Source organism: Conger conger, chromosome 16, assembly GCF_963514075.1.
Source record: "Conger conger chromosome 16, fConCon1.1, whole genome shotgun sequence".
In the NCBI taxonomy this organism is placed as follows: domain Eukaryota; kingdom Metazoa; phylum Chordata; class Actinopteri; order Anguilliformes; family Congridae; genus Conger; species Conger conger.
The window spans coordinates 29,932,536-29,957,308 of record NC_083775.1 but is presented as its reverse complement, the minus strand read 5'-3'; the positions used below and the strand labels follow the sequence as shown (position 1 = coordinate 29,957,308).

General features: G+C 47.0%; 1 protein-coding gene across 2 annotated transcripts in view; it reads left to right on the top strand.

Annotated features, from left to right (window-relative positions):
- Positions 1-24,773, top strand: part of LOC133114726 (LIM and SH3 domain protein 1-like) — a 36,503-nt gene that overhangs the window by 1,432 nt on the left and 10,298 nt on the right. For both annotated transcript variants that reach the window (XM_061224310.1, XM_061224311.1), the window contains exons 2-4: positions 9,062-9,156; positions 20,289-20,373; positions 24,538-24,642. In XM_061224310.1, the coding sequence (XP_061080294.1) occupies positions 9,062-9,156; positions 20,289-20,373; positions 24,538-24,642 (285 nt within the window). The remainder of the gene's footprint in view (positions 1-9,061; positions 9,157-20,288; positions 20,374-24,537; positions 24,643-24,773) is intronic.

Genomic DNA, 24,773 nt, shown 5'->3' with positions numbered 1-24,773 from the left:
TATGCTAGCTTGTGAGCTAGCTGCCTGGGATTCAAAAACAGCTAGATATGATGCTCCTTAGACTACACAACGAAACAATCGAGCTGTGTTCATACACTTTGCTCCCTTAGCCATCTTACCGCATAATTATTTGTTGGGAGTGCATATAAACTACGAGTGTGCTGGTCGCTCTGGAGGGTAAAGGTTTTGAATCAAATCTTGAAAGGATCATGTCTTGCAGATGTCTGCAAACGGCGCGTGTGTGTGTAGCCTGGTCGAATTCCCGCAATAGTTATGTTTCAGTAGGCTGCAGATGTGTTGGAATCGGAACCTCAAGTTTGTAAAGCCAGTCATCTCAAAAACAAGACAGTGGTTTCACAGAGTAGCTAAAATCGAATAATTTATTTTTGTGTGCATTTCGTGAGTGTCTTAGAAAAAAATATTTTTTGTCTATTTGTATAATCGGCTTTATCTGTGTAATGGGAAAAAAAAGCATTTCATCAACAGCATCGTGGACTTTGGGTGGGGGGATAATAATATGACTTACTTTTGAAAGGTGTGTGTGTGTGTGTGTGTGTGTTAAATGCGAGATAATGTTTGATGCGGCTCGTAGGGTGTTTTGGGCAACACCCTATGAGCCGCATGTGTTCCCTGTCACTGGTATTCAGCACTATATTGGCAGAGGTGGTGTAAATAAGCACTGCCATGCTAGTACAAGTGCGTCAGTTTAGGAATTGTGCGAAACTAGTCACAAGATACAAAACGTTTTGTTGTTTTGTAAAGGTAGAGAAATTATATATGCAATGCATACGTATTTGGAGTGTTTGTCCTCCTAATAAAGTAAATTGAAGTTGAAAAAAAACACAAATTATGAAGTGTGTGTTTGTGTTCATGCTACTACCAGTTACCAAAATATTTATTTATCAGGTCTTTGCTTGGGAGCAGAGACGGGCTTTGGACAGCCTGGAGCTCCGCACATTCCAGCAGTGTGGCACTCCCAGTTAAAGACATGCTCTGTCAAGACCATTTCAGTCTTCCTAAACGCCACACAAATATGGCAGAAAAGGAACACTGCCAGGCAACTCTACGTTCAGTTCTTCTGCTCCAGCTGAAGGCAGAACAGGTCCTGCAGCGTGGCCCTGGATATCTCGGTTTTGTGTGAGTGCAGGAGAGGGAGATTCCTGAGAGGCAGTAACAATGCAGTGGAGAATATTCCGGAAAGAGGGCCAGGTTTGTGTGAAGTCTGGCTAAATGGTGAAGCTGGCTGTTTTTCTCCTCAGTGGGGGGAGACCTGTTTTCAAGTCAGCCCCCCAGCTCCACACAGTCTTTGGGGGCCAGCAGCTGGTCTGTTTGTCTGCAGTCCAGTAGCGGTCCAGAATGAGTTGGCCAGGGTATATGCGAGGACGCTTTTAGAACAGGAAGTGAAAGTTGTTTGAGGTGAGATCTGTCCGAGCTTTAGTGAGAGGAAGGTCTAACCGTACTGTTGACGACACAGTACTGGTCCGTGTTAATTCAACTGTAATCGTGTTTACAAGTCCGAGGGGGATCAAATGAAGTCTATCGGAGTGAAATATAATGTATCAGACTGAATTTTCAGTTTACTATTCTTTTGGAATGCTTCATAATTTCATTTCATTTCTATTTTTCATTCGCTTTTTCGGAACAGTTTCAGTTTGACCTTTCCTGAGGTCAGCTTGGAGAATGAAACCTGCGTTTAACAGAGAGGGTCTTTCTTTGTGGGAATGGATTGTGCTCGTTAATGCCTCCCATTGGGGTGTGATTTAGTGTCCAATGTGAAGTCTGCATTCATTGTCAGTTCAGTGTTGAGACATGCTTTGTGCTTGTGTGTGTGTGTGTGTGTGTGTGTGCTTGTGTGTGTGTGTGTGTGTGTGTGTGTGTGTGTGGGGGCCTGCGATTTTAATGTCAACGTGTCCGGTATCAGGGCTCTTCTCATGTTTCCCTGTGTGAGTGTTTGCACCCCGGTGGATGTCTGGTAAATCCTGTGGTCTCTGGGGCCTCCTTGTTACTCCAGGACGTGTGCGTGGTGGCATGGCTATGGCTAAGGCTCAGTCAGCGGTATGGCTGAGGCAGAGTTTGTGGTATAGTTAAAGGTTAATTTATTCTTCAGCTACAAAGTGTCTGCTGACAGAACTTTGTCCAGCAACGTTTTGCATTCATAGGTCCGAGCTTTGTTACTATAGCAACCAGCTTCTCCTCGAACCTGTCCATTTCGCTTGCTAGCTAGCCATGTAAACAAAACGTCTAAACTCATAAAAACAAGTAGCCTATGAACTAGTATCCTTGCCACTGCGCCCTTGTGTCTTAATTTCAGTCAACCAATCGCAGCTGCGTGACACTTCTGCGGCATTACAAAGATCTGCAGGTACAAGGACACTCGGTGCCGGCGTTCAAAAGTGACGGCTTGACGTCAACAAATGTTTGCCCGCAGGCATGTCGCACGACACCGTGTTGCCAAAGCATAAGTTGGCCTTCAGGGTCTGCGCTCCCGCTGGCTTCAGTGGAGCTTCGTTGCTGCAGGCCTCGCGTTGCTTTTCCCCACGGATGCAAAAACCCGCAGAGAGGAGCCACGAAGCTCCCAGTTTCCCTGATAGCAGCTGCATACAGAACCTTGTGAACCCCCCCCCTCCTCCCCCCATGGCGTCCTCGTTCTGTCCCCAGAACCGCGGGAGAGCAGGGTGATGAAATAACGAGAGAGAGAGAGAGAGAGAGAGATGTTTGTTTGTTGGAGTTTGTTATGTTGGCATATGATTTGGCAATGCGAGCCTATGCTAGTCTTGCCAATAGTGCAAAATGAATATCGAGGGGGAGCGACTGGGGGACAGTAGGGCTGTTCATGGAAGTGGAACTTTTAGCAAAACAACAGCGCGTTACAGGGACGGGGGTTTAAGTGGGGACAGAGCGTGGTGTGTGTGCGAGTTTGTGTACAGGCGTTATGAGGACCCTGAGTTTGCAGGCTCCCGTGTGCGAGTTTGTGTACAGGCGTTATGAGGACCCTGAGTTTGCAGGCTCCTGTGTGCGAGTTTGTGTACAGGCGTTATGAGGACCCTGAGTTTGCAGGCTCCCGTGTGCAAGTTTGTGTACAGGCGTTATGAGGACCCTGAGTTTGCAGGCTCCTGTGTGCGAGTTTGTGTACAGGCGTTATGAGGACCCTGAGTTTGCAGGCTCCTGTGTGCAAACGGAGGGAGCAGGCTGTGTGAATGTTGGGCGGGGAGCGCTTCGGTGGCGTGGAAGGCTTGCGCACATTCGCGGCTCTTATCCGCCGCCTCGCTTCAGCGGTGCCGGCTCGCACATCGAAATGCCGTTTGATTTATGAGCCGCTGCATTCTTGTGGCATCTGCAAGCCACTTGCGTCCTGCCGCTCCGAACTCAAAAACGCCTCCCAGGATGTAGCCCACCCTGAACGGACAGGAAGTCCCGTCTGCCGCTGTAAATAACCGAATGCGCTTCAGTATTGGCTGACTGCTCTCATTCCAGACCTGAAATACGTCATTGTTTTGATTCAAATCCTTTCCTATGCCCTGCCAAGCTTGTCTTTTGCATTGGAACCTATGAGACTCTCAAAAAGTGCAAACCCTGCCTTTTGGTCCTCTTGGTTGACTCATTGCACCATGCGAGATCAATCAAGCAGAGGAAGGTCTTGGAGTTCACAAGAATTGCGTATTTGACCCAGGTCTGCTGCAAACGGGCTTCCGGAAGTTTCCCTGACTCGCTCCATGTGCTGAATCAGCAGCTCACAGCTGTGTTGCGTAAGACCTTTTTAAACGGGGAGCTCAGAGATCAGGGCCACAGGGCGGGGCCAGCGGAGGCGTCGGACAGGTGGCAGGTGTGTTGCCGTAGATACGGTACCTGCGGGGTTAGTTGGGGGGAGGGGAGGGGAGGGTGGGGCTACACAGTCCATCCCGTTACCTGGCTTCTAAAAATAAGAAGAGAGATTAATTGTTCCACTCTCACCTGGGCTGGGTTCAAGATGCTCTTCACAGTTTCTTGTCTGTCCTCTGACTGGTTCTCAGTGTTGGCTCATACCCAACGTGTGTTTTGCTCTTGATTGGTGGGCTTGTACGGGGAGGGACCAGAAGCTGTCAGTGACGGGGCTTGTCAAGCCAAGCAGTCCCCCTGTCAGCGGCCATGTTGACAACACTCTCTTACTGGACATTTGAAACGGTTTGCAACTTTTTTTGCATGTTAAAATGTGTGTGGAATCGGCTGGGGGTGGGCGGTGGCGTTCTGTGTGGACCGAAGGAGGGGGTGTGGTATGTTAAGGGGGCAGGATCTGTGTGGAGGAAGTGGTGTGGTTCGCATGGATTGGAAGCGGGGTGTGACACGCTGTTGCACACTGGTGCACACAGTCACACGCGTGCTCGCATATACATACGAACAGGCTTGCGTACATGAGATGGCTCCAGCAGCTTCTGCAAGCCATGTGCTTCCAGGTTAAAGCCCTGCATAAGGGGGATGAATGAGAAAATGAAAGCGGGAATGAAGAGCTTCCTTGGCAGCCTGCCACTTGTAGTGAACCAGACCAGGAGCTTGTTAAACATCTCCCATAATTCCTTCTGTTTAAACAGGAGCAGAGTCCTGCTTACATCAGGTTAATACAGGTTCATGCAGCAGGGTAGTCAGCCCCCTGCCCTTTAGAGCAGGAGAGGAGAGGAGGGGAGGGGTGGAGAGGAGAGGAGAGCAGAGCAGAGCAGAGTTCAGCGATGCGTGTCCTTCACCTGAACGGCCTCCATTTTGGCTCACAAAGACCAAAGTCCAGATACTGCTGGGTCTGCCACTGAGAAGCAGCAGGCCTGGTAGCTGCCGGGCCTCTACACTGCCCTGCTGTAAAATCCAGCTATGACCAGCTTGAAATGACCAGCTACCAGCTGTTTAAAAACATAGCTCAAGCTGGTCAAACCATGTTGTCCATGGAACTTGTCTGAACTGCTACCAGCTGTTCCAAATCCTAGCCTGAGCAGTTTTTTTCAACAGGGTGTCCATCAGGGCCGAATGCGCGGAACAGGCCATGTGATGCTCGGTCCCCTGTGTCCGGTGTGAACCAGGTCTTTGTCAGCACATGCCTCTCCAGCATTTGAGAGCAGGAAGGCGTAGCCAGAAGGTCCAACTCTGGATCCAAATCCGTACGTTCAGTTTTGCAATCCATATGCTCAGTTTTGCATTAAGCACGGATTGCAAAAGTGAGCGTACAAATTGGAAAACCGTGCGTGTGATTTGCTCAATTGAGCGTATGGATTGTGAAACCGAATGCACAGATTGCAAAACATGACATAACTGGGGGAAAATGTGATCTAAGTGACTTTGACCGTGGAGTGATTATTAGTGCCAGAAAGGTTGGATTGAGTCTCTCAGAAACGGCTGATCTCCTGGGATTTTCATACACAACAGTCCCTAGAGTTTGCAGAGAATGGTGAGAGAAACTAAAATCATCCACTGAGCAGCAGTTCTGCCAGCAAAAACGCCTCATTAATGAGAGAGGCCAGACTGGTCAAAGATGGCACAAAGGTGACAGTAATGCAAATAACCACACGCTACAACAGTGATATGCAAAAGAGCATCTCTGAACACACAACACGTCAAACCTCTCAGTGGATAGGCTACAGCAGCAGAAGACTTAATATGTCTAAAAAAATTCATAAAGTTCATAAATACCTAGTAAAGAGTACATCTGTGATACATTTTGTAATGCCATTATTTCCCAGGGTAGCGGAGGAAGAACGGGTGAAATAGAGATGGCAGCATCAGTCGGCCCTGTGGCCGTCATTACTGGAACTCTCTCTTTCTCTCCCTCCAATTTTGTTTCCTCCTTCCCTCGATGAGAGTCGAATCAGCAGGGGGACTGGTTCACCCCCTCCGCCTTGAACCCAAGCCCTCGGGCCACAGCTGAGCCTGGGTGGGAGGAGGGGAGAGAGGAAGGGGGGGCAGGGTGGGAGAGTGAGTGAGCGAGATGGGGTGGGCAGACGGGCAGATGAGTCACAGAGAGAGCGAGAGAGAGGGCAGAGAGTCTTTGGGGTTTTCATATGAGATGCGGATGCAGGCAGGCATTTCTCTGGTGCCGGTGACCTTGTCTGTAAATGTGACCCCGGCACGTCTGTCCAGTCATCGGTCCATATGCCCGTCTGTCTGCCTGTATTTATCTAGCAGAACCACCCTATTCAGGTTGTTGTCGCTTTATCGAGAGGCACCTGACCGAGAGAGCATCATAGATTAGGCAAAACGGTGACAATACAACGGATCAATTAAATCTTAGGCTCTCCTGTGAACGGGTGTGCTTACGAGTTGCTCTTCTGTGACTTAAATTTTTTGAGATAATGACAAAATGAAATAACCTGTGCAGTTTTAGCTGCTGATGCTGTTGGGCGTTCAAACACCAAGGTGCAAAATAACTTAATGGAAATAATTGACAGTACGTAACATGAGGAGGGCTTACCACTTCCAGAGAAGCTGATCATTTTTTGCATTCCAAACCGCAGTAGTGATGGTGTGAGAGATAAGGCACAGTTGCCGTGGCACTGGGGAGCTCAGTGGTGGGTGTGGCTAAACCCTATGGGCTAAACTAGACGTTACCAGAGGAAGGGGACAATGTCGGCCACTAGAAGACATCCTATATTTAAACTGCTGTTGGTGTAATTTTCATACCGATGCTATCTGCTTCTTTATGTTTGAATACATGTGTTTGTCAGAGGATATGGTGAAAGTTGCTGTCAGGTGTCGTACTCAAAAGTTGAGCTGTTGGTAAACTGACGTGTTCTTTAGCAGCGAATTACTGCTGAGCTGGTCCTGTGTCTGCGGGAGACGGTGGTCAATTTGAATATTGTCATTTAGCAGCAAAGCAGCGAAACTCGCTTCCCTTTCGTGGACAAAACGGTTGCTTCGTGTGTGTGTAATGAGCAAACGTATGATATAAACCTATGGCAGGATATTGGCCTCGTTGTGGGACTTTTGGGGGACTTGAAGCCTATAGGAGTCAGTAGCCTACCTCCTACAACCTTACTGCAACTCCGAAACTGTCTTATTTACAGGAGGTATCATATGTATTTGAAATACAAAATAAAATGAGAGAGAATGTTTTCGGAGAAGTTAGTTGGTTGGAACTATAACCACTGAACACGCATGTGTCCTCCCGTCTTCCACTGGTTGAGCGGAGTGATCCACGCACCTTCGGAAGGTATCTAGCTCTTGTGCAGGATCTAGCTCTACCTTCAGAAGGTGCGTGGGTCGTCTCGTCTACGTCTGGGTAGGAATGTTGGTGTATTCCTTTAAGGAAAATAAATAAAGGTGATGTTATTGGAAGATAATGCTGGACATAATAAACACTCAGTATCTGACTGGTGCAGCCTGGAGTGTTCTTCTTTATAAACATGATAAATAAGAATATATTATAATTTACAAGAAGCTCCTTGTTTCTTACGAAAAACTCTTCAATAAATACTTAAAATGAAAGTTTCAGCTGCATTTCGGGTGTTTTCTTAGAGAAGAGCTGCATAAAGATCCACATAAAATAGGATTGAGTAATTTATTTCTGAACCAAAATAACAATTCAATTTGATTTGCTACATCACCCAAAACCGAATCTAATCTAATTGGGGACTTTTTTATTCTTCTCCTTTGTTTGAATATTCCCGTGAAAAACGGTTCAAGCAAACTCACTCCAGTGATCCCTATGCTTGTCTTCTACTGAGTAGGTTACACAATGCGAGTATACTCATATAGTCGTCAAGTGTGCTGATTTGGACACGGCCCTGTAGCTTGTCCGTTTTAAAATCTCCAACGCGGGGCACATTTCCTGGTGGGAGGCCTGGTGAAGAGCTTTTAAAATATGATTGGTGGCAGTTGTGTACCACCGAAAATATCCTACAAACCATTTTAACCCCAGTAATCATGAACCCGTTTTTGGTTTGTGTTTTCCTTTTGACGGATGATTGCGTGTAGGCTATATGCGCGCGCATATAGCCTACATGCAATCACCCATATATATATTTGATGTAATGTGAGTTAATCCAGGAAGGGGCGTTGGAGTGATTACCGAAACCCACAGAGATCCTTTGTTACTACAGAGTAAGTTGTTTGCACACTGTGAGCTGCGCTGCGTGAGCTTTTCCAACCGAATGCTGGCTGGCTAACCAAGCTGGCAGTGTGTGTGGTCACAGCCGCCAGCCGAATTAGCCTTGGATATACATGCCAGCCGTGGTGCGCGCACGCCATCTCCCACAAGTTGTCGGGCGAAACGAGCGAAATGCGAATTAAGTTGTCTGTATCGCAGGGCTGACTGCAGAGCAAAACTGTTTAGCTTTGTTGTGAGTCGTCCGAGTCAGTCCTCACTTCGTTTGAAATATACGTTCTGCTCCCAGGGGCCGATCTGTTTATTTTGCCAGCCTTTCTGCGGTTGCAAATAGCTAGGCCGGAGTGAATACTGTTTTTGTGATGTTGTATGAATCCTTTTTTTGAGTGGATGTTGTTATTAGACACTGGTAAGCATTAGGCCTATATGGTATTTAGTTTTAGTTCTCTGAAGTTTCAACCTTCTTTGATCTGTAAGGGCCAGTTTCACAGACACTGATTAAACCTAGTCCAAGACTAAAGAATATATATTCTCTCAAGACAAAACTCAGTTTAGTCCAGGCCTAAACTTAATCTGCACCCATAAAACCTGCACAAAATGTATCGCAAGATCTACACATCCATTTCCTGCCAAACTGTGCCAGTAAAGCATCTTGAGTGTGAATTTGAGTGGCTGTTGTGTCAGGTTTCTGTTCTGTATTTTTCCTGGAAAGACAGAGCGGCAGTTTATCAGCACTGACACACAGATGGTGTCTGTCGAGCAGGATGAAGTGTGTTCTCTCTCTCGACTGTCTCCACATGGTCAGCTGACCCGGCCTGGCTGTTCTTGTACGGAATACAGTGTCCTTGGAATTAAATATTTCATAGTGATGGAGAAAAATGTTAATGAGTTTAGCCATCTACTTTCTCATGTCCCCGGGAAAGCAGAACAGGGTAATAACTGGGACTAATGCAGTGAATGTTTATCTCTCTCTCTCTCTCTCTCTCTCTCTCTCTCTCTCAGTACTGGCATAAAGGATGCTTCAGCTGCGAAACCTGCAAAATGACTCTAAACATGAAGAATTACAAAGGCTTTGAAAAGAGACCATACTGCAATGTGTAAGTAGCATCTATGTTCTATAATTGTGTGTGTGTGTGTATGTCTTAAAGTACGATGATGATCTGGTACTTATATTCCCAGCCTCTAAGAGCAGTCGTCTGGCAGTCGGGAGGGTTGCCGGTTCGATCCCGCCCTGGGTGTGTCAAAGTGTCTCTGAGAAAGACACATAACCCCAAATGCTCCTGACAAGGTGGTTGGTGCCTTGCATGGCAGCCAATCGCAGTTGGTGTGTGTGTGTGTGTGTGTGTGTGTGTGTATATGAATGGGTGAATGAGAAGCATCAATTACATCCAGCTCTACAGCTCTTTGGATAAAGGCGCTGTATAAATCCCAAACCATTTACCATTGCCACAACGTTGCAGCAACGTTCTGAGAACGTTCTGCGTTAGCTGGGTGTGCTCTCTCCCGGCCTGGCTCAGCTCAGTTCGGTAGTTGCAGTTGTATTGTTTCCGTCGGAGGCCTTGTCTTTGTTGACGGGTGCCATGCATCTCCCTGTTTTCTCCGTGTTGTCACAGCCTCATTGTTGGAGTCTCTTCACTGCAGCGAGAGGCTCTGTGTAGTGTGGGAAAGGCCACTGCCCCCTCCACCATGGCCAGTGTAAGGGGGGGGAAATTCCATTAGCATGAGTTCCTCACAAATGACTGCAACCCCCCCCCCCCCATCCCACACGAGCCCACGTTCCCAGAGTCGGGAAGGAATCCCAGGAATTCCCTTCTGACCCACACGCTCGTTGTCCAGTCTCGTCCGAGCGCTTCTGTGTGTGCGTGCAGGAATGTTTGTATACGTGTGGGCATTTGTCTGAGTGCATGCACTGCTGTGTGCATGCATGTGTTTATGAATGCATGTGTATTTGTTTGTATGTAGTACGCATATGCGTGCGTGCGTGCGTGTGTGTGTCTGTGTGTGTGTGTGTACGTGTGCGTGTGCCTGCATGCATGCGGACGGGAATGTGTGGAACTCCTCTTATTGGAGCATCTACATGTTCTGACAAGCCGCAGCACGTTCAGCTAACACTCCTGTTCTCCTCGCATTTTCAGCGGGATTACTCAGTACTGCCTTCCCCACTCATTCCCCTCCTCTCCACCCCCACAAGCAGCTCTCTCACTTTCTCTTTGGCTGTTCAGCCGTGCTGCGGTGTGGAGACTCCCAGAGTGGCTGGACGCCTGTTTGCTCCCTCTCCCTGGTGTTGTTTGGACGCCCTGTTCGGCTGTGAATAAGCCCACGGGAACAGAGGCGTTGTGAAGCAGGGGACATTTTGGCTCTCGTCCCCGGGTTTGCACGGCCTGGGCTGTTTGTATTTACGGAGTGCCCGCTGACCTCGTTTCTGGGAAATCGGACCTTGCTGTTTGGGAAATGGGGAGTGAGCTGAAGCCCGGGAGTCTGGATATAACCTGCGTGTGGCCAGGGTGGTCAGCACTGGACTGTGGGCTCTTTCATCCAGGCTGTCCCTCATACAGTGCCCTCCATAACGATTGGGACGAAGATCCGTCATTTCTTTATTTGCTTCTGTCCTCCACAATTTGAGTTGAAAATATTCTAGAGGCACTTTTTGTGTCTACTTCGTCTGGCAGCAGCACGGTGGTTTTAGGCTCATTTGATACCTTGGACCCTTGATGACTTGCAGCCATTTAGCCGACAAATGTGCTCCATACAGCATCATCATAATTTACGGCTGAATCTAGTCCCACCCCCCGATTCCCATAGAGATCCATTCAAATGCAAAGAGTTTTTGTGTTGCTTGTAGGATAACCTGAAAATAAGATATCCAGACTCTGACGTTGATGGGTCACAGAAATCAGGAAGTCGTGGCATGCAAACACACACACACTTACAGGTAAACGCACAAAGAGGAACATGCAAATACACACAAAAACAGACACGTACACACCACAAATGCGTATAGAAATGCACAGAAATGCACACGACGGACCTTCAGACATTAAGGTAAGGGGTGCAGATGGCATATGAAGCGTCTTGGCATGCCTGATAAAAGCACGTAATTCATTCAGCTTCTTCCTGACAGGATCTTCTGGCTCAGGTTCCTGTCGGCATCCCTGCCGCTGTGTCAGTAAGCTGTGCCCGTCAGGAGATAATGCACTCGCTTTGTTACGCTCAAGCACAATGGAGTGTGTGTGCTGAAGTGTTTATAATCCCATCTGGCCGGACAAAAGACAAATGGGCCCAAACGTGCGTGCGCACACAAACCCTGACACATACACACAGGCTGACGCACGCACGCACACACACACGCACAGGCTGACGCGCGCACACACACATACACATACACACACACGCACATGCACGCACACACACACACGCTGAAGTACACTGAAACACACACACACACGCACACGTGTGGAAATGCATGCCCACAGTCACCCACACGACAAATGAAAACTTCTCTCACTGTGTCCATCAAAGTTCTCATTTCTCAAAAAACAAATTGATAGGTATATAAATACAATGATGTCTGAACTGGGCTTAGTAGATGTATGGAGGGATACTCACCCATTGGAAAGAGACTATACTCATTATTCAATACCACACACAATGTACTCTACTTCCTCATGAATGCAAGGGATAGGTATAGAGTGAAAGAATGTAAAATCAGGGGGCGACATGGCTCAGGCAGTAAGAGCAGTCGTCTGGCAGTCGGAGGGTTGCCGGTTCGATCCCCTGCCCGGGCTGTGTCGAAGTGTCCCTGAGCAAGACACCTAACCCCCACATGCTCCTGACGAGCTGGTCGGGGCCTTGCATGGCAGCCAATCGCTGTCGGTGTGTCGGTGTGTGAGTGTGTATATGAATGGGTGAATGGAGAAGCATCAATTGTACAGCGCTTTGGATAAAGGCGCTATATAAATGCCTGCCATTTGCCATTTACCATTTACCATTTAAAATAGGAGTTGCAGATCTATCAGATCATAGTGCAATTTATCTTACAGTACACCTGAATTGTAGACAGAAGAATACAGTATGGAGACTGAATGTGGGTACATTGAACAACAAGGGGTTGGTTGAGGGGATAGAGAGAAATAGAAACATATAAAGAAGAAAATGATAATGGAGAAGTAGATCCAACCATTCTTTGGGATGCTATGAAGGCAGTTATTAGAGGAAAATTAATTGCACAGACAATATTTTATTAAAAAATTCAATTAGAAACATATCAGAAACAAATTGAAAAATTAAAGGGACTAGAATTACATCATAAAAAAACTAAGGACCCAGAGATACTTAATCAGATTAAAAAAACAAGAAAGAAGGTAGACGATATTCTAATGGATGAGGTAGAAAAGAAAACTAGGTTTTTGAAGCAGACCTGCTATGAAGGAGGATCTAGAGCTAGTAGAATGTTGGCTAGACGTATTAAAAAACAGCAAGCCCTGAATACTATATATAAAATAAGAGATCCCAAAACCAATAAATTATTGAATGGGCCGGAAGAGATAGAAAAAGTATTTGAAGAATATTATAAAACATTATATATGCAGCCAACATCTGCTACTGAAGATGATATGGTCAAATTTTTAAATGAATTAGATCTACCAACAATAGGCAAGAACCAGAATGATTTGTTAAATTCATATATTACAGAAGAAGAGATAGAAAAGGCAATTAGCAGGTTGAAAAACAATAAGTCACTAGGCAGTGACGGCTTGCCGTCAGAGTTCTATAAAACATTTAGAAAAGTCCCTTGCTCATGGCTTCACTAAACTATACCCTTAGAGAAGGTAAAATCCCCCCCTCATGGAAAGATGCTATTATCACAGTGATACCAAAAGAAGGTAAAGATAAAGAGTACTGTAATAATTATAGGCCAATATCAATATTAAATTTTGACTATAAGATATACACTTCCATTTTAGCCAAAAGATTTGAGAACTTCATGAGAGACTTGATTGATGAAGACCAGACTGACTTTATTAAGGGCCGTCAATCGCAGGATAACATTAGAAGGGTCCTACATGTGGTGGAGGAGATAAAAAAGAAGGGAACAAGTACTATCTTAGTAAGCATAGATGCAGAAAAGGCCTTTGATAGTGTGAATTGGACATTTCTATTTAAGGTACTAGAAAAATTTGGTTTCACTAAAGAATCTGTGCAATGCATTAGAACATTATACCAGGAACCAACGGCAAGGATTGAAATAAATGGTAATTTGACGAATAGGTTTAAATTGGAAGGGTTGCTGTCTCTCTCCGACCCTCTTCACAATTTTTATCGAGCCATTAGCTCAGGCGATCAGAGAGACTAAGGATATTAAAGGGGTGGAGGTGAGAGGTAGGGAACACAAAATTGGATTATTCGCGGATGATGTGTTGGTCAGTTTACAGCAACCTAATTACTGTTTCCCTAAATTGATAAGGATATTAGAAGAATATGGACATTATTCTGGATATAAGGTCAATGTCACGAAAACACAGATTCTGTCCATAAATTCTTCTCCATCACAAGAGCTACAAAAATCATACAAACTGAAATGGAATTCAAAATCGATAAAATATCTGGGGGTAGTTATTACAAAAGGTTTGGATACATTATACGAAGCAAACTACGTACCTATAAATAAGGAAATCAAAAGAGATGTAGAGAGATGGTGAATTCTTAATTTGGATTTTAGTTCTAGGATAGAGATAATCAAGATGAACATATTACCGAGATTTCTCTATTTATTTCGGTCCTTGCCGATAATGATACCCCAGAAACAGTTCATGGAATGGGATAGGTGGATATCAAGGTTCATCTGGGGGGGTAAGAAACCCAGGGTTAGATTTGCAACTCTGCAGCTCCCCAAAGACAAAGGAGGTATGGCACTGCCTTGTTTAAAGGAATACTACTATGCAGCACAACTCAGACCCCTAATATACTGGTGTAATACGGATTATATTGCAAGATGGATATAGAAGTAGAGGTGAAAGGACACCAAGTCCAAATTATGTTAGCACATAAGGAATTATTTATTGAAATGGGAAAAATAATGGATCCAATAACTAAATTTACATTGGAATAAATTGGAATACAGTAGTTAAACAATACAAATTGGACAGAGAATCAAAAATTCTAAATTGGATTGCACCTGATTCCAGATTTAGACCAGGAGTCTATGATCAAGGATTTAAACGATGGATACACAAAGGTATTACAGCAGTATGTACAATGGTTGAGAATGGGGAGATGCAGAGTTTTCAAAATTTGAAGGAGAAATATGGCCTGGAGAGGCAGGATTACTTACAGGTGAGGGATTACTATGAGAAAGATATAAAAACGGCTTCAACAAGTGAAGTAATTGGGATACTGATAAAAGCCTATGAAAAGAAAACATGCAGAGTAATCTCAGCTCTTTATCAGGGTCTGATGTCATCGAGAGGAACCTCAACTTTATATATTAAAGAAAAATGGGAAAAAGATTTGAAAGTAGAATTGAACAATGAAGAATGGCAAAATATATGCAAAGTACAGTGTACAGCTACTAGTGGCAGGGTATGGAGAGAATTATGCTGGAAGAATATAGTCAGATTCTTTATAACACCAAGAATTAGGGGAACACTTGTAGCTGCTCAACAACCATGCTGGAGGTTATGTGGATATATGGATGTAGACCATGCACATGTATTTTGGAGCTGTCAAAAGATGGAAAAATACTGGGATAATGTATGGGTAATGCTGAACAAGATACTAGGATATGAAATACCTAAGACATGCATTGTGTTGTACTTAGGGAATTTGACACAGGACAATGTACAAAGAGAAGATGTGTATCTAGTTAAAATATTATTGGCAGCCAGTAAGAAGGCAGTTACAAGGTCATGGTATAAAGTGGACGCTCCAGCCCAGGAGCAGTGGCTGGGCATTGTTGGGGAACTGTATAAGATGGAGAAACTAACCCATACTTTAAGGTTGCAAGAGGACTCATTTAACGAAAAATTGATAAAATGGACTGAATATCGAACCCAACAAGATGATACCACCAGAAATGTTGGATAAATTAAACTGTGATATTATTTTAATTGTTTGATATGTAACCCCTAACACTACTGCTGTAAAAGGATGAGAAGAAAATGATCAATAAAAATTCAGTTTAAAAAAAAAAAAAGTTCTCATTTCTCAGCTATGGCATTTGCGACCGAGTATAGCAGCACCAAATACCCAGTTGTGCCTCTTGTGTTTTGCCTCGGGTGGCGGTGTGAGCCACAGTTTCCTGTCCTGCCATCCCTCAGAGAAGGCTTTTGTGGAAACTGCATTAGAGCGGCTCTTTCCGTGCCCCTTCTTTTCCTAGGTGTGACAGGCACCTCCAGGCTTTCATTTGCATAGATCAGTGATATGGTGATATGGTGATTGGGTGCCGGCAGCCTCCCTGGCGCCCGTCTCTCATACAGTGCAGTTAGAGCGTCGACTTGAGGTTAGAAGAGTCTACACAACCTGTGCTTTTGCATTCAGTCTGCCGGGGCTGTGCTGGGCTGTCACACTAAGGCAGAGCTAGCGGCGTGGCTAAGGCAGAGCTAGCGGCGTGGCTAAGGCAGAGCTAGCGGCGTGGCTAAGGCAGAGCTAGCGGCGTGGCTAAGGCAGAGCTAGCGGCGTGGCTAAGGCAGAGCTAGCGGCACGGCTAAGGCAGAGCTAGCGGCACGTCTAAGTTACTGTAGCAACCTGCTGCTCTTTCATTTTGCTGGCTAGCCATGTAGGCAAAACATCTTCATTCATAAGAACACGTAGCCTCGTTGTAAGCCCATCCTTTTCATGGCAACCTTTCTTCTTTGTTTCAGTTAGCCAATCATGGCTATGTGACACTTCAGACAGGCATCTGCGACCTTGTAAAAATCTGCAGAGACAGGACACCCATCGTCGATGCTCAGTGTTGAGTGTTGGCTCGATATCAAACGTGTTGAATTTGTATTATTTCTGTCTGCAGACATGTCACACGACACATTGTCGCTGAAGCATAAATGAGCCTTTAGTCTGCCTGTACTGTGCTGTCACGCACTGTGTGTGTGTGTGTGTGTGTGTGTGTGTGTGTGTACGTGTGTGTGTACGTGTGTGTGTACGTGTGTGTGTACGTGTGTGTGTACGTGTGCGTGCGTGTTGAGTGCTCACAAGGTTACATCTGCTATAAAGATTTTCTGGGGGGAAAATTGGACACATCCCAGCTCCTTGTTTTTCAAACTTTCTAGGAAAGGTTGTGGAAGTTGTTGTTTCCAAAAAACCTGCTTTTCAAAGGGTTACCTATTTCCCTGTTCCCTTTCCTTGATTCGTTTTGAGCACGCTACGCGGAAACATGGCAGGGAAGGAGGGGTGAGGATGTCTAAACGGGAACGATGGATTTTCCGTATGAATCCTAACATCCTCGTTCACTGCAGTCTTTTTTCAGCAGCTTCCTTCAAGAGGAATGTTGAAAGCTGCTTTTTCTGTCACCGTTGCAGTTGCTTGTCGGAAGCAAAGCATTGTGGGACTTGCAGTCCAATCACATATGGCTTCCTCAAAGGGTGGGTTGTTGTACCCTTCGCCGAAGCAGGCAAACGAGGACAGGTCACATTTCCTTCCTTAGTTTATTCGTTTATTATTCACACATAGAGCGTTCCCTGTCATGGCCACCAGTTGGCTCCTTCCAGTTCGCAGCCCAGGAAGTATATTTACACAGCCCGGCTTTCATAAATCAAGCTAATGGAGATGATGTTTCCTGTTGCCTGCGCTGTAGAGGCATCTGGATGGAGCTGCAGGCTGCAGGTGAAGAATGTTGTTCTGCATAACGCTTACAGACAAAAAATGCTGTACCCAGCCTGGGGAACCGCCAGGGATTTCGCTCCCCATGAGAAGATCTTACATCGATTGGACCCCTCCGCCCCAGGCCACCTAATCCCTGCACAACTACAGCCCCTGTCAGTTTGGGTCCTTGGAATCATCTTGGGCCCCCCTGGCTGTATCACCCACTGGCTGCAGTGATACAATGTTATAACCCACACTGGTGAAGTTGGTATAATGCTTTAATGCACACTGCTTACATTTTTTTACTTTTGTATTTTATTTAATGTTTACTTGAGTAGGGACAATGCCAAGAGACATAGCATCATTACTGCCAGTTTACACCAGGGTCATGTAGCTGATGTTCTACACCCAGAGATTATCGCTATTGCTAGTTTCCAACTCCTGTCCCTAGTTAGGCTTTTTTTCTTTATATAAACAGAAAGGAAAAAGATTACAAATAAGACACTAAGTGTTAAATGGATGAGGTTAAGAAGTATACCCACTTAAAATACAAACATTCAATTGGTGCTGACAGTATGTTGTAGTCTACGCTGGTTAGAGATATAGTGCTATAACTCGCGCTCAGTGACTTGCTGTGGAGCACTCTAAAGTGTCGCCCACAGACGCAGGGATTAATGAGCCGGTTGGCTGGAATACTGGCTGTGTGTACCGTGTGCATCTGAAGCGGGCAGGGCTGGAATTGTAATCGCTGAAATGAGTTTAACTGAAGGGCTCGTGAGGGATGCCTTGCCTCCCAGTGCTGTGCGTGCCCTATGTGTGTAATGCATTAGATTACATTTAGACGTCTAGCAGTAATTCAGTGTGTCTTGCACTGCTTCCTGTTTACAATTTTGTGAGTAATCCATTTATGCAGCTGGGTTTTTTTTAGGTTTTTTTGTTTTTTACTTTAACTATTTGTAAATACTTTGTTTTGTACTTTGCTATGGGGTACAGGTGGCAGTGCCCCATCTTGGAGTCTGAATTGCAAGTTGAGTTCCCAAAGCAACAGCTACTCTAGTGTGTGCGTTTGCGTCTGCATCTGCGTCTGTGTCTGTGAGTGTGTCTGTGAGTGTTTGTGTGCGTGAGGCGAGGCTCTACATCAGGGGTGCACAACAAGGGCCGATCCGTTTCAAGATTTTCTGCCAACTTCTGGTCTTAATTATTTAATTGGCTCAATTTTATCTTATCTGACATGTGTATGAGTACTGGCTACAGCTGCAGACTGGAAGTGTATCCTAGTGATTTTACTGTGCTCAAGTGCAAGCTTGAACCAGGGTGATTTATCGAGCTGTCAGCAAATGAAAAACAAGGCAATTGGTTGGAACAAAAACCTGTACGCAGACCGGCCCTCGTGGACTGGAGTTCTGCACCCCTGCTCCTCATCAGTGCTCCTCACTCCTGGTCCTGGAGAGCCGCATGGTGTGCTGGATTTAGTTTTTGCCTGAATATCAGCAACCAATTCAGACCCAAGAAACCAGGTGAGGAGAGTTAACTGTGTAATCAACTGCTTTAACTGATCAATTAACTGCTGAACAACAACAAAAGCCAGCACACCCTGCGGCTCTCCAGGACCAGGGGTGAGGACCCCAGCACACCCTGCGGCTCTCCAGGACCAGGAGTGAGGACCCCAGCACACCCTGCGGCTCTCCAGGACCAGGAGTGAGGACCACTGCTCTGCGCTCTGTTGTGATGCGTTGTCTCTGTACACACGGTGAATGGTGAGCTACATTCGAGGCGTGTGTATGGCGTGCGCGTGCTGTGTAGGTTTCCCAGCCGCGCGAGTAACCGCGTCAACACCTTGGACACGTCGCGAAGCCCCGACCGGGCTCCGCCCCTTCCAGGAATGGGCTCTCAGAACGGACAAATGAAGTTTAGTCTCTGGCTCTGTGGTCAATAAGTCCATTGAGGCAGTCCATTAGGTTCGTGACAGAACTGTTCTCTCAGTGAAACAGAATGGAGCTCTTATTTCCTACTGGGACTGTGCAGAAAGGCTGGTTAATGCACTGAGAGCCATTTACCAAAGTCTGGAGCCCGCTATAGCCGTAGCTGTCTCACACAGGCCTGTTTTTGTGTGGGTAAGTGAGTAATCGAAGATAAAACACTTCCTTTTGTTCAACTGGTGTTTTTCCAAGGATGGGAATGCCTTTTTTGTGGCTTCTGTGTTGTTATGAGGTAAATCATGTGCCGGCTATGTTGTGGCCTTACTGCTGAGACAGTCTTGGGAGCGAAGCTGTGTTCTGTCAGGTGTGTTTGTATGTATGTGTGTATGTATGTGTGTATGTATGTGTGTATGTATGTGTGTATGTATGTATGTATGTATGTATGTATGTATGTATGTATGTATGTATGTATGTATGTGAGTGAGTGAGTGAGTGAGTGAGTGAGTGAGTGAGTGAGTGAGTGAGTGAGTGAGTGAGTGAGTGAGTGAGTGAGTGAGTGAGTGAGTGAGTGAGTGAGTGAGTGAGTGAGTGAGTGAGTGAGTGAGTGAGTGAGTGAGTGAGTGAGTGAGTGAGTGAGTGAGTGAGTGAGTGAGTGAGTGAGTGAGTGAACTGTCAGGTGCTATGACTAAAACGGTAACCGCACCTAGACTGAACGACGAGGGTGCATTTGGATCTCTGGAGCTCTGACCAGTACACAGGTGACTGACCCGGGTTTAAACAGGCGGCTGAAGTAAAAATGAAGAAACATCAGGATGTTGCGCGTTGCTGTGGCTGGTGGGCAACGTGGCGTATTCCGGCCCTGTGAACTGAGACGACATCTGGAGTCCACCACACAACCTCTCTCGGAGTCGTCTTTGAGAGAGAGAGTGAGAGAGAGAGTGAGAGGTATTAAGAGGAGGTCTCTAGTGCAGAATTGTGTGTGGTACTGAGGGACTGTTTAGTCCAGGCCATTTCCGCTTCTTGCAGCTTGCGGCCGGCTGTTTGAGAGCCCGGTCCAGGAGAGAGAACAGCTCATTGTCTCGTACCGTTTGGCCCAGGTGTGCGTCGATCCATCACCCGTGACCATGTGCATGTGCTGAAGGTCGAAGGCGGTCATGTGATGACCTTTGTGCGACCCGGACAGAGCTCCCCTGCCATCGCTCTGATCTCACTTCCAGAACTTTCCACACACACATGCCCTGCTCACACATGGCCAACAGATCCCATTTGCCTGTTTGCTATTTGGGCTGTGTGTGTGTGTGTGAATGCATGTGTATGTGTGTGGATAGGAGTGTGTGTGTGTGTGTGTGTGTGTGTGTGTGTGTGTGTGTGTGTGTGTGTGTGTGTGTGTGTGTGTGTGTGTGTGTGTGTGTGTGTGTGTGTGTGTGTGTGTGTGTGTGTGTGTGTGTAACTCAGCGTGCAAACATATGTGTGTATTATAATGTGCGGTGCTATCTTCTCTCTCTGTGTTACAGACACTACCCCACGAGTACCTTCACCAGCGTGGTCGACACGCCCGAGAACCTCCGACTCAAAAAACAGAGCCAAATACAGAGCCAGGTAAAACCAACGGCCACTTCCTGTACTCTCCCCACGGCGACAACACCCACTTCCTGCGCTGCCAACACTTCCTGTGCACCCGCTTCCTGCACCGTGGCACCTTCTTCCTCTGCCGGCAAAAACCACTTCCTCTTCTTTGGTGGCACAGGTGTATCCCAATACTCCAAAAAAAAGTATCCTCCTTTTCTCTGGGGGTTGGGGAGGAGAGGAGTTGAGTGGAGGAAAGGAGGATGCGTTTGATTTGTAGTACCGGGACGGTGTCCCGCAAAGCCCATGAACTCTACCACTGCTCCCACTTCCTGTCACTTCCTGTTCCTCTGGTTTGCACATGCAGGCATGCTCGTTCTGACAGCAGGCCTCAGATTCCCCTCCCCGGGCTGAGCTGCATCTGTCCGTACTTCAGTTCAGCCTTGAGGTTTATTTGCGGCAAAACCTGTTCTGCTTCTGCTGATGTCTGTGTGGCTTGGTTATGCTGTGTGTTACACTTGATGCTTGATTACACTTGCTCTTTCTCTCTCTCTCTCTCTCTCTCTCTCTCTCTCTCCCTCTCACCCAGTCACTTGCTCACCCACTCACTCTCTCACTCACCTACCCACTCTCTCACTCTACTCATCTTCTCATGTTGAGTTCACCTCCTCTCTTCGAGTCTTCCCTTTCCTCTGACCTCCCCCTCCCCCTTGTTCTCTCTTTCTCTCTCTCTCTCTCCCCCCTCCCCTCCCCTCCCCTGATCACGTCCTGTCTTCATTCATCTTTTCCTGCCATCTCTCGCATGAAGACTTCCTGTCTCATAACCACTCATTTCTCTCATTCCCTCTATTAGCATTCCTCGCATTTTTCTCTCTGTCTCTCACACACACACACACACACACACACACACCCACACCCGCTCACACCGGTCTCTCCCCGTCATGTTGCGGAGTCTGGTAATGGGGTGTGACAGAACTCTGCGCTGCTGCTATGGCGATAAGGTTCCCCTAGCAACACGGCAATGGTGAAACGGTGCAGGGATGGCAAAAATGCACTGCAACCCCACCCCCCACCCAAACAAGCGGATTTACATACTGCATGCGCGTAACCACACGCAAAAACACACGGGCTCTCGTGTGCACGGCACAGAGCAACGACACGCCTTTGAAATGAGCGTCGCACACGCGTGTGAGTCACACACCAGACCCCGTTATTAATGAGAAGCACAAACGCTCGGCAATGGCTCGGTCACATCTACACTGCAGTCAGCCCCCGTTAGCATGCGGCTAAGCTAATCTCCCAAGCGCGTATGAAAACCTCTAATACCCCTGATTATATTCTGCCCATCGTGATGATATCGCAGACCGGTTCTCCGCGCTGGGCCGAAAAGGTTAAACGGCCAGCGGTGGAAAAAAACACCATCTGTCGGGCCTCCGTGTGGCTCAGGGCGTAAAGGCTGGGGGTCGTTCTGAGCAACAACGTCAGCCCTGTGACAGGGTGTCTGAGTCTCGGTTCACCCACTACCCGCTACGCCCGGGGGCAACAATTGGCTCAGCTTTGCTGGGAAACAATGGGGGGGTAAACCATCATTTCTATAGTTGTCATTGCTCTTCAGAGACCAGGTGCCTTTTGGACCCTTTTTAGTCTGTATATATAATTTTTGAGTTTGTTTATAATGGTTTATGCTTTTTGACATCAACTGACATCTGTTATGACAGCTCTTAAGTCATGTGTATGACAGCTCTTATGTCGTGTATGACAGGGTTGCGTCAGCCTTATGGCGAGGGGTTCAAGTAAGGTGTTCTCGAAGTGTCTTGTGCTTTGCACATCACAGGTTGTAATTTAATCGTGAATTTTGCTTGTGGTGTTATTTGGTCAATGTTCTTCGTCTGGGCGTTACGGTGATGGGATGAGATTTGCATTCTGGCGTTTTTGGCGTAGTTCATCCAATCGTCTTCATTCCTTCGCTCGTGTACAGGGTGTAATTTTGCTCCAGGCTCCTTAGAGGATGTGTGTCAGCGGTTGGTTTCTTTCTGATGTGCGGATACCCCTCTTCGGAGCGTCGGGGTGGATTAGGGGCAGCGGGCAGTGATTACTGGGGAAATCCGGATTAGATCGGGGTTTGATTTTGTTTTCTAACGGGGTTACAGAGGATTACTGCCAGCGCTGGGGACTACAAACAACGAGCGGACACTATCACAAACTCGCAAATACCCATGTCACACTCGTATCAACACCCATTACACACCATCACCAACACCATCTTAACACACCGTCACCAACCCCCTAATAACGCAACATCACCAACACCCTAATAACGCAACATCACCAACCCCCTCATAACACACAATCACCAACCCCCTCATAACACACAATCACCAACACCCTAATAACGCAACATCACCAACCCCCTCATAACACACAATCACCAACACCCTAATAACACACAATCACCAACACCCTAATAACACACAATCACCAACACCCTAATAACGCAACATCACCAACCCCCTCATAACACACAATCACTGTGCACCCTGATTACACGCCTGCATTTTACACCCTCCCACACACTACCCCGTTATCTCTTGAGATTGTACCTGGTGCAGCTGTGTTTGGGATGGAGTGCAGTTCTGTGGTTTACATTTAGCCTTGTTCCTGACGTACAGGTCTACAGTACCTCTTGGGAGGCCAGTCAGGAGCTGGGCTGGCAGATCGGGGTGACGTTTCTGGGACGGTGGCAGTCGGTCAGTGGGAGGGCTTATTGGAAAGACGCAGCCAATCGTGGACAGGTGGCCGCCCGGGGCATTACTGGCAAAGCCGGGCGCGTCGATGTAGCGCACAGACGGCCTGGCAGCTCCTGTGGGGTTTCCTCGTTAATCATTTATCTGGTTACTGCCAGCGGGGGGCGATCTCTGGGCCCTAGCCTGGCCTTTAGTGGAACAGGAAGCGGAGGCAGTGTCACAGGAAGTGGAGACTGGTTTTGCCGGAAGCAAACGAGGGAGCGAGGGAATATAATTGCTCCGCCCCCTTTTTATCTTTTGGAACCAAACCCAACTTGGCGTGGCCTCCGTATTTCATCCTGGCATTTTGGGGATTCCCCCCATGAAGCAAGGGAAAGGATCGTCGGGATGAAAGCGTACAATTCGGATCTGAATGCGGCCACGGATACAGTGTCTGAGGAAGTGGAGAGTGGAGTCACAGGAAGCAGTGACTATATATTACAGGATATGGAGACTACATCAGGCACTGTTGGGGCAGCGGTAGCCATAGTGAAAAATGGTGATGTGCCGAAAATATTATGTCCAGGGTTCCCACGGTGCTTGAAAGCACATGAGTATATTTTCTTCCAGGGAAGTCATGGAAACTGGCCATGTCCCGTTGACCTCGGAAAGCGCGCGTGAACAAGCTGAGTAAAAAAAGAGGCCGTATTTCATCCTCGCTTGTTGGCTTGACGCCACTCGCGGAGAGGCGAAAGGGCCACGCCCGTCACTAAAACCACGGTCGCCAGAGACGGGAGGTGTGTGGCTCCGACAGAAAACGTTTCGCAAGCGCCGCTTCGAGAACGCGCGTCCTCACGTCCCGAATTAGCTCGGACCTTTGCCCCGAAAATAAATCCTTGAGTTTCTTCCATAATGAGTAATGGAAAATAAAAAAACAGTTCTGTGGGAACCTTGTGAAAATGACACCATACCGTGCATCCTATGTACCCAGCATGCTCTCTCTCCGCACACAGGAAGTGGCTTTCAGCTTTACTGTCGCAGATGGAGACAGACAAGACGGACGGACGGATGGACACTCACTTGGGTCCTGTCTCAGGATGACGGTCACAGCTCTGTCTGCACCAGACCTGGGTCAAATGCATAATGGTTTTGGGTTCAAGTGCTTTTCTACGCTTTACTGAGCTTATTTGGTGCATTGGAACCTATGAAATACTCTAAAAACGTGCAAACTGTGCCTTTTGGTCCTATTGGTTGGTTCAACTGCATCAGGTCGAGCACAGAAAAATATCCAAAACAATTACGTATTTGACCCAGATCTGGTCTGTAGGACCTCCACAGGCTAACTCTGACTTCAGACACGGAATGCTCGACTGAGAGGGCTGCCTCTTAAAAGATGTCAATGTTTTCAGTGTTTTCACAGGGGATTCCAGCAACTGTGTAGTGATTCTTGTCTGTGTCTGTGTGTATGTTGCAGGTGCTGTATAAAGAGGAGTTTGAGAAGAGTAAAGGGAAGGTCAGCACTGTGGTCGACACTCCGGAAATGCTGAGACTCAGGAAGACGCAGGGCCAAATCAGCAACGTACGTCTCTTCCCTCGATCCCTCTTTCCCCTTTTCCTCCCTCTATCCATGCCCCCCCCCCCCCCCCTTCTCTGACTCCTGCCACCTCCCGGCTTTATCATTAGCCTCTCCCCGACTTCTATCCTGCTGTC